Raw genomic sequence first — 9716 nt, 5'->3', positions numbered from 1 at the left:
GGAAATGGATTTGAAAGGCAGAGAGGCCTTCCTCTCACCCCCCAAAACAGGGCCATCTGCCAGACCTGGAATAAACAGACACTGTGCTCAGCAGGCTCTCTGCCTCAGAAATGAACCGTAGGGCCATTTTCAGGCTATACAGAGGACAGAAAGAGAACTCACAAGACACAAGCCATTCCTTCCAGTTACAGCCCACAAGATGTCAGCATCCCTGCCAAGCTCAGAGTGGACCCCGCATCCTAGGTGCCATGCAGGTAGCCCATGAGACTGCAGTAGTACAATCACAGCCAATGGATAAAATAACATCCCCCTGGAAAACCAGTCTTATTACATTACAACAAACGCCTAATCACTCACCAGCATGTAGCCAAGGAGCTCCAGTTTGTAAGAGAATTCAAACTCCTGGGAGTCTCTGGTCTCCAAGATGGCACAGCTAATCTCCATGACATTGTGGATGAGGGTTAATTTTAGGTACATGTCCTACATAATCCAGAAGGAGAAACAAGAGGATGTGGATGAGAACCTGAGAGAAGAACCACAGTCCAGAAGATAAAGATCAGGAATTAAATCTAGCCTCAGGGAAGGAGAGAGGTGCCTGCAGACCCCAGAAGGTAGAGGCCCCTGGCTCTGCACCCACCTCAGAAGAAGCGAAAACCCAGGTTCAAATAAATAAATCCAGGTCCACTTACACCAGAGCAGCCAGGACTCCTGCTTGGTGCAGCAAGGAAACCAAGCTCTGTGCAATTTAAACAAGCAACTTGTGTATAGAAAATGCAAAAGCTGAGGGCAGATTATTTAGAATGTACCTTGTTCGCAACAGTGATGCCCAGCACCTGAAAAACGAAATGCAAAACAGCTATTAGCAATGGAGATAGTCCCACATAACACACAACCTCAAAGCGTCCTGGCTGGTGAATATGGAGCAGAGAGAAATCACTATTGTTAAATCTTCCAAAAGGCAGGAAATGTATCCAGAGAGGGTATTCCGCAGAGGTCGGTATCAGGGGCCATCCTCCGTAACATTTGCATTTGTGAAGTACTGGAAGATCTCAGTTTGGTTCAACTGTTTTTGGTAATGCCTAAGTGAGAGTCTCAGACAAGGCAGAACTGAATGGTAAAGTGACATGGAGAGGTTGCACTGAGATGAGAGTCAGGACCAGCAGTCAGACACCTGGGGAACAGAAATAACGGAGCACACAGACAAACAAGAAGACAGATAAAAGGTAAGGGAAGTAGTGAGTCCAAGAAACAGCGTGACAGCAAATCAAATAAATACAGGCTAGCACTAGTCTCTCTTGGGTAGTAAAAGATAGAGCTAGATACACATCCATATTAGGGGAGTTAGAGTGTTATTCTGAATAGCCTGAGTGTCACTGCATCTGAATTACTGTGTAGCTGGGGTCTACAGAATTTCAGAAGAATATAGAAAACTAGAGAAAATACAAAGAAGAGCAACAAAAATGATACAACATGTGACAGCTCACGCTCCATCCATTACAGTTTTAAATCTGAGTTCTGTGACACTTATCACGCAAAAGCTCTTACCTGACAACTGGCTCTGTAATGGAGAAGGACGTTCCCTGTGATGTCTGCCTCTATTCGGGAGAGAAGCTGGTCTTTTGGAGCATGGACAGCCACGCTGCTGTAGGCCAGCATTAGGGTGCTGTGAGTCTTGCCTCTTTTCCCATGGTGGTAGTCCTAGACAATCAGAAAGTTCTTCTGATTCCTTTTGCTTTGGAATTCTGATCTGCTGCTGACCAAGGAATTCCTCACAGCAGCAATAGCAGCTTGCACTTGCAAAGCTCTTTTCAGCCAAAGATCTCAAACCACTTGCAAAAAGTATTTAAGCAATATAATAACTGTGAGGTGTGGAGAGATTAGTATCTCCATCATTCCCACTAGGTAACTCTGACACAGAGAGCCTAAAATGCTGAACCTACAGGAGTGAAGTACACGGGAGCTTAGTCATTGACACTGGTGGGTACAAGATCAGGCGCTAAATGTCTTGCCTAAGGCTGCACAGTGAGTAAATGGCAGAGCCAGCAGCGGAAGCCCAGAGGCCTAGTCTCCTGCTCTAGTCTCTAGATCAGTGGTTTTCAGCCAGGGCTACTTGTGTACCCCTGAGGGTCTGCAGAGGTCTTCCAGGGGGTTTATCAACTCATCTAGATATGTGCCTAGTTTTACAGCAGACTACAAAGAATGCAAGTACAATATTTATATTCTCCCAGTTGATTTATTTCATAATTATATGGTAAAAATGAGAAAATAAGCAATTTTCAGTAATAATGTGCTATACGACACTTTTTAATAATTTTATGCCTGATTTTGTAAGCAGGTAGTTAAGTGAGGTGAAAGTTGGGGTACACAAGACAAATCAGACTCCTGAAAGTGGTACACTAATCTGGACAGGTTGAGAACCACTGCTCTAAATCAGAGGTTCCATAATTGTCATCCGTAGACCACTGGTGGCCTACCTAAAGCAGGTTGGTTGGCCACATGTTGCTTGCAACATCTCCTCATTTCCAGCTACTAACTGGGATTAAAAAAACAGCTAAAAATACCTTAAATGCTTTTCCATGCAAGCCACTGAGGTAGTTCCCACACATTGTGCATGGGAGGGGCGCTCAAGCCATGTGACATGAGAACCCCAGCTCCAGATTGTGCTCCTCACTGCTTAACTGCAGGCATCATGTAGAACGCATACACTGGGGGACAATGCTAGCTGACCAGAGGAGACACTACCCCAGAGCTGCTGCCCCTGCTTTAGAGGGAGAGGAAGTTTGAGAGAACCCCCTGGCTCCTTTACCTTCAGGCGGCTGATGAACCCAGAAATCTTAACTTTGCTCATTGCAGCCCCAAACTCGTGAAGTGCGTTCAGGGTGAGGTCCAGATGGCTCTCAGCAGAGAATGCGAGGATGGAAATGACTCTCTGTCACCCAAGAAAAATACTGGTTAGGATCTAACCCACGAGTCCATTCCTTTCCCCTGGAGTGGTGTAAAGCGCCAGTCAGGCGTGAGACACATGGGGAGCGGGGCCTGAGTGAAATAGCAATGAAGAGGCTATGAAGCGAAATGGCATCTGTCCCAGGCCAACTCAGAGCTGAGCCCCACAGGGAGCATTCAGGGATTACTTGGTAAAGTGGGGAGAGGGACAGAGTCCTCACCTGTCTCTCAGGGACTTCCATATAATCTGTTGTTGTCAGAAATTTACAAAGCTGTGATTTAACATGGACCAGGTCCTGACAAACTGCTAAGGACGTTCCTAAGGCCTTATACAGGAAACTCTGAAAGAAAGAGACGTGTTACTGATATCTCAGTGCTAAACGTGCCTGTCAGTACAGACCCAGCTCAGCAACATTCAGGAAGGAACAAGATAGCCAAGTCCAAGCACCCATACTGCAGAAACATCCCATCATCTAGCCTAGCCAGAGAACCAACAATGCAGCACAGACAAGCAGCCTGTCCAAGCAAATATTGGAAGGGCGGGGGGGGGGGGAAGAGAGCAGGGAATAAGTAAAAACAAATTTGTTATGCACAATAAAATAAAAAGTAATGAAGCCTTGAGAGAAACCTTATGTAGCCCCCCAATCAGAATTTCAAGGGAAATTAACTAGAAACTAAGCCTTAACAGAAAACAAACCTTCTCATGGGAGGGGCTGGTATAGCTGGCCATCTGCTGGCTCAACTCAAGGCTTATCTGCCTGCTCCAGGCACTGTCGTCTATCATCTCCAGAGTTGTTCTTAGGAACTGAGTGTAAAACAAGAGTTAAAGCAGATGGTTCATTGCAAGAATTTGGGGGTTGTTGTGGGGTGTGTGTTTGTTTGTTTGGTGTTTTTTTTCCTTCCTTGTTCTCTCTTGTAAACTTTCCAATATTCAGGTGTCATGGGAAGATTATTTCCCTATTGAGAACTATAAACATTGACAACCCAGACTTCCTCTGCTGTTGTTCTTTAACCTTTGCCTGATGATTCCTCTCAGTCTCCAAACCAGATGGACAGTGTATTGGAGAATGAGATGGAGCCAAGAAATCTGACCATTGAGGAGTGATTTTATAGTGGATGGAGGATGGGTCTAATAAACTTTGAACAAAGGGCCCTGGACTACAAAGGACCAGGCACCTTCTCTGAAGTGCTCTGGACCCTTTATGCCACCTCCCGAGGGTCCCCAGGGTTGTGTGGTACCTCACTACCACCTGCCCTTAGCATGAGGAAGCCTTCTCTGTGCTCTGCCAGCCACAGGAAACACAAGCAAGCCCTTCTCACCCCATCCAGGCTGCACTGTCCTACAGATGAGCAATTCGTACAGTCCAACCACCGAGCCCTCTGTGCAGCTCTACAATGTACAGCGCCTGTTCCACTGGACACTCACAGAACTCACAGGTTTGCTACAGAACACCTTACCAGTTTCACCTCAGCGTGAAAGCAAATGAAAAAAAAATCAACTTCAGTTTCAAAAAACTGAACATTTTCCATTTGGGTTGTGGTTGTTTTGTTTTGTTTTGTTTTGTTTTGTTTTGTGTAAAAAAAAAATTGAAAATGTCCCATGAAAATAAAAAAGGCCAGTTTTCACTGAACAAAATGAAATGGTTTGACCAGCCCTGCTTATAATGAAAAGTTTATCATTAATATTTTCCCCAGCTGATACATTTGGAGGGGGGAGGGAGGGCTGTGACAATACAGCTGAAAGGCGTCTTGTACCTGAAGTAGCATGTGCTCCCACCGTGCATGGTCCAGGGAATTCTCTGTGTTTCCTATAAAGCAGGAGGCAAAACAATAATGTCACTTAGGTTAGCAAGAAGAGTCGCCCCAGGAATCTCCTTTGCAGTCAGTCCTTCGAAAACCCCTGCTCTGCCAAGCTGTAACATACCTGGGCTTTCAAGTCTAAATGGGACATATGCCAACTTTTTTTGTTGGACCAACTGAAAGTATCATGTTATGTACTCTGCTGGCATTTTTATTCAGGGTCAGTCAACCCACCAGGAGTGAGATGCTGAGCACTCCCAATTCCTGTTGACTTTAATGGGAGCTGAGGATACTAAGCATCTCAGAAAACTGTTCAGCACATCAGAAGACTGGGTTTAATATGAAAAAATACTTTTCCTGTATAATAAGAGATTCTGGACATGATCCTAACTTGATGTAAATCGGTGTAGCTTCACTGAAGTCAATGGAATTATACTGGTTTACATCAGCTGAGAATCTAGCCCTGTTTCTGAATGTCCAACTCTAACCTACCCTTCTTTAATGTCGGCACAATGTAGTACTGGAGACTCTGTGCAGCAACAACCACTAGGGAAGAGATGGCTCATTTTTTAAATCTTTTTTTGAATATCAAACCCACTTGAACATGGTGGGGTTTGACATTCATCAGAAACATATCGGGTTTGTGCTCCATGTAGGGTCTGTCATACTCCACAAAGACTATACTGGCAGAGCTACATCACTGGCGCTCTGCTGGCATAACCCCATAGCGTAGACACAGTCTACACTGACTGAGGAGGTCAATAGATTCATACCACTGTAAAATTGATGAAAGACATTGTTAGGCCCACAATACCTAGATTCTACATAGGGCACCCACTTGGGGGGTGGGGGGTCTCTCTCTGCCAGCAGGCCAATGCCCCAGCAGACCAGACCAGACCAGACCGAATGACCCCACCTATCCCTTCCCCTCCTCCTCCCCCACGGGCCTGCCTCCAGCGAGCACGGCTCACAGCGTGCGCCCAGAAAGGCTACCATTCCCAGCATGCATTGCTCCATCAGTCCCAACTGGGGTGGGGAGATGGGACACCACCAGAATACCCAGTGTGTCAGGGTCACATCTGCTTCTCCCCATTACAGTGGCAGAGGGATCCCAAGTCCCCGTTCCTCCTTGTGCATCATCCTGAGTTGTACACGCCAGTCATTTCCCCCTGTGGAGGGGCTGAGGGCAGGGTGTGAGAAAGGGGCTAAATAGGAGAGATTGTGCCCCCCTCCTTGCTGCTGATGCTGCAGAAGGCGAGAACCCGGCGTGACTCTGGTTTGGTGGGGCTGGACTCATCGTTGACTCCTGTGTGGCCCTGCTGGCTTGCCCAGGTTCCCCACAGGTGTGCAGCACTACACCCCTGCTGTGCCCGTCCTGGCTCTGTCTGTGAGGGCTGGCGCTGTGCTGGGGGTCCTGAGCCCTGTACCTGTCACCCCCACCCCCACCCTTGCAGCCTGTCCTGAGCCTCTGTTCAAGGAGCTGAGGAAGTCACGGATCGCCAAGGCCATCAAAACCCTCAAGGAGATCAACATGGCCTTCCTGCCCTACGAGAGCCAGGTGAGGGGTGGCTGGACTTTGGAGGAGCAGGGCCGTGGGGTGGACGGTGACGTACGACACCCCACCCTTAGTGTTCACCGTGGCTGCGGGCGGGGGGGGGAACCTTTCCCTTCTCGAGCCCTAGATTTGATGCCAGTACAGGGCAGCAGGGACTAGCCGGCTGTTCACACCCTGTGAGATGTGGAATCGCTGGCTTAGATGCATGGGGGCGGAGGGCCCTACCTCCCTGGCTTTTTCAGCTCTTACTGATGGTTTATACCAGGTCTGCAAGACAGCCCGATACTCCACATGCCTGCCCTTTGCCCAACCACTCCATCCCCTCCTTATGTCGTCAGTGGATTTCCCCCCTCACGCCCCTGAGGGGAGGGCTGTGTTGTCAGTCCCAAATGCATTGATGGGGAAACTGAGGCACAGAGCAACATGAGCCTGGTCTACACACAAGAGCTTTGTTGGTATGGGTTTGTTACGGGGACATGAGAGAAAAAATCCCCCCTGTAACTGCTGCAGCTGTGGTGGCAGAGCCCCTGGGTAGATGCTGGCATGCTGGCAAAGCAGTCCTTTCGCCACTATAGCTTATTTCACGTGGGGTACTGGTGCCAGCTGTGCCAGGAGAAGCTCTGGTTGGTATAAGCTGAGTGTCCGTCAGGAGGCTTTGCTGGCTCACCCGTCCCATTGCGCCAGCAAACCTTTCATGGGCCGTGTAGACGAGCGGACTCACCCCTGCGGCGCCTCCTGCTGCTTGTCCTCCGGAATTCAGTCCGCTACAGGCCAATATCATTTTATTAGTGTCCAAGTACGTTTGCCCCAATGGCTCGTTCTGTTTGGCCAGTGAAATAAGCGACAGCAGCAGGCGTGCGTTGATGCCGGGTTTGCCTGTGGCTACACTGGGGCTTTCACCAGACTAGAAGCGTGGCCAAGCCCCCTCCCCCAACATTGACTTCTCCAGAGCAGAGACATACCCTTAGGGCACCTAGGAGTCTGCAGCTCAGTAAGGACCTGAAGCAGGGGAGTCTTCATCCCAGGCTGATGCATGAATCTCTGGGCCGCTGTCCCTCTACCACAACAGGAGTGGCTCTGGCAAAGGGATCTCTCTCACTAGGGGCTCGCTATGGCTCCGCCAGGCTGGCCTGGTCCAACAGCGCATCGTGGGGGCGTGGTATGGGGCACAGCTGGCCTGGCTGCCAGCAGTTGGCACCAGGGTCTGATCTCTGCTCCCCTCGCCCCCCAGGTGTACTCCCTGGACGGGCCACAGACCTTTCACAAATAGCTCACCCCCTATAGCTCCTTGGAAAAGAACAAGCAGCTGGAGACGATGGCAGAGCAGATTGCCACACTGTGTGAAATCCTGGAGGAGTATCCAGCCATCCGCTACCGGAAGTGGTGTGCCCAGGGGGAGGGGTACCCGGCCATCCACTACAGGAAGTGAGTGTGCCTGGGGGAAGGGGTGTGACGAAGTGGGAATGTTCTTAATGTTTTCTTTGAATACTGTGTGGGTGCCTGTGACGCAGCAGGAAGAGGGGAGTATTGATTTGGGAAGATTGCAGGGGAGTTGTGCTGGGACTGTCTGCATTGGGGATGGGAGACTTTCCTTGAGGCCAGATACCTGAACATAAATATATCAGAGGGATTAATATTAGGGAGAGAGAGGAATTATTTAAGCTTAGTACCAATGTGGACACAAGAGCAAATGGGTATAAACTGGACACTAGGTAAACTGGTAATTAAGCTTAGAAGTGTTCATGCAGGTCCCCATATTTGTACCCTAAAGTTCAGAGTGGGGATGAAACCTCTGACACCATAGGACAGAGCCACGGGGCGGCGGGGGGAGCACATGAGAAGTAGAAGGAAGGAGGAGTGATTTCGAACCTGCTCGGAGATCCTGGTGGGGGGAGGGATGGGGTCTAGACCCCCTTGGAGATCCTGAGGAGTAAGCAGAACAATAGCATTCCCTGTGTAGGGACTACGGGCCCCAGCTCTTCTCTAGCACTGGCCGTGGGCAGATCTCAAAGTGCTCTGCAAAGGCCAGTGTCCTTATCCTCTCTGTACAGATGGGGAAACCGAGGCACCGCCTGGGGAAGTGTGTGCCCAGTACAATCTCTCTGTTTATAAACCGGGCAGTTCGGTCACAGAACTAAGCTTCGCACACAGAGCCTCTTCCACACCTGGACACTCCTGTCTGTGTGTGCTCCTACACCCATCCCCATGGTATCGGAACCTCACTAATGAATTCAGCCTCCCAGGGGAGGCAGGGTGGCCTGTGTTGCAGATGGGAAACTGAGGTATGCAGGGAGTCTGTCAGAGCAGGAATAGAACCCAGATCTCCTAAGCCTTAGCCACAGCTCCTGCCATCCCCATCCCATTCCCAGTAGAGGGGAGCTGACAAGCAAAGTGATGTAAAATCCAAGGCCTGCCCAGATCTCTCCCTCCTGTTGCTTCTGCTCTTGCTTTCAGCCTTTGCCAAGCTGCTGGGAGACTGTGCACCTGTGACCAACTGGGAATGTTTGTAGTATCTTTTATGAACCCAATGCGTGCCTCAGTTTCCCCTATATGTTGCATGGCTTCTCAGGCAGGGGGCTGGGGTGGAAGGACTCTCAAGGAAGGGAATCAAACCCAGATCAGCTTGGGGGCCAGAAAGACCGTGCCGACTCCAACGACTCCTGGCTGGACACTCCCAGCAGGGAATCGGAGCAGGGCCCCCAGCTCGAGGAAACACAGAGTTGGGAAGGTTTGAGCTGGGGGGTAAAGTGAGGGAACCTGGGAGCTCTCGCCTGAGAACTGACCAAGGTCAGACCGAGGCCTGGTCTACACAAGGCAATTGGGTCAGTGTAACTGCGTCGCTCGGGGGTATGAGAAAGGTGGCGTCACAAGCGATGCAGCTGCAGCGGTTTACATGTAGACACAGTGGTGAGCTGGCGGCAGTTTGTGGGAACTGGTTCTAAAAGAGCTTCTAAATTTAATAACTGGTAAGTTTAAGTGACCCAGGAGCGTAGCTAGGGGAGAGCAGGGGGAGCGACCGCTCCCCGTCATCCCATTATCCAAAAGTGGCACCTTAGGCGCCGACCCCGAGAGTGCTCCAGCTCCCCACCCCAGCCCCAGCTCACCTCCGCTCTGCCCCACTTCTTCCCCCCCCCCCAGCTTCTCGTGAATCAGCTGTTCATGCAGGAAGCCTGGGAGGGCTGAGAAGCAAGCAACAACTTGGTGCTCAGGCCCAGGGAGGCGGAGATGGAGCGTAGGTGAGCTGGGGCAAAGGGGGTCGCCCGCACCGCAGCAGGTAACCCCGGGGGGGGGAGGCGTGCAGGGGTTACCTGCTGCGGTGCGGGCGACCCCCTTTGCCCCAGCTCACCTACGCTCCATCTCCGCCTCCCTGGGCCTGAGCACCAAGTTGTTGCTTGCTTCTCAGCCCTCCCAGGCTTCC

The 9716-nt window shown here is 50.4% G+C and overlaps 1 protein-coding gene across 1 annotated transcript; it reads right to left on the bottom strand.

Annotated features, from left to right (window-relative positions):
• Nucleotides 1–2428: 2428 nt before the first annotated feature.
• On the bottom strand, nucleotides 2429–4834 carry LOC115639992 (maestro heat-like repeat-containing protein family member 2B). The gene is made up of 4 exons (XM_030542886.1): nucleotides 4699–4834; nucleotides 3641–3748; nucleotides 3165–3284; nucleotides 2429–2929 (listed from the first exon to the last, which is right to left on the bottom strand). The coding sequence occupies exons 1-4, from the start codon at nucleotides 4708–4710 to the stop codon at nucleotides 2675–2677; spliced, it is 495 nt and encodes a 164-aa protein (XP_030398746.1). The 5' UTR covers nucleotides 4711–4834; the 3' UTR covers nucleotides 2429–2674.
• Between the last annotated feature and the right edge of the window lie 4882 nt (nucleotides 4835–9716).

The sequence above is a fragment of the Gopherus evgoodei genome, unplaced genomic scaffold (assembly GCF_007399415.2).
Source record: "Gopherus evgoodei ecotype Sinaloan lineage unplaced genomic scaffold, rGopEvg1_v1.p scaffold_170_arrow_ctg1, whole genome shotgun sequence".
In the NCBI taxonomy this organism is placed as follows: domain Eukaryota; kingdom Metazoa; phylum Chordata; order Testudines; family Testudinidae; genus Gopherus; species Gopherus evgoodei.
This window is presented reverse-complemented; position numbering and strand designations above follow the sequence as displayed.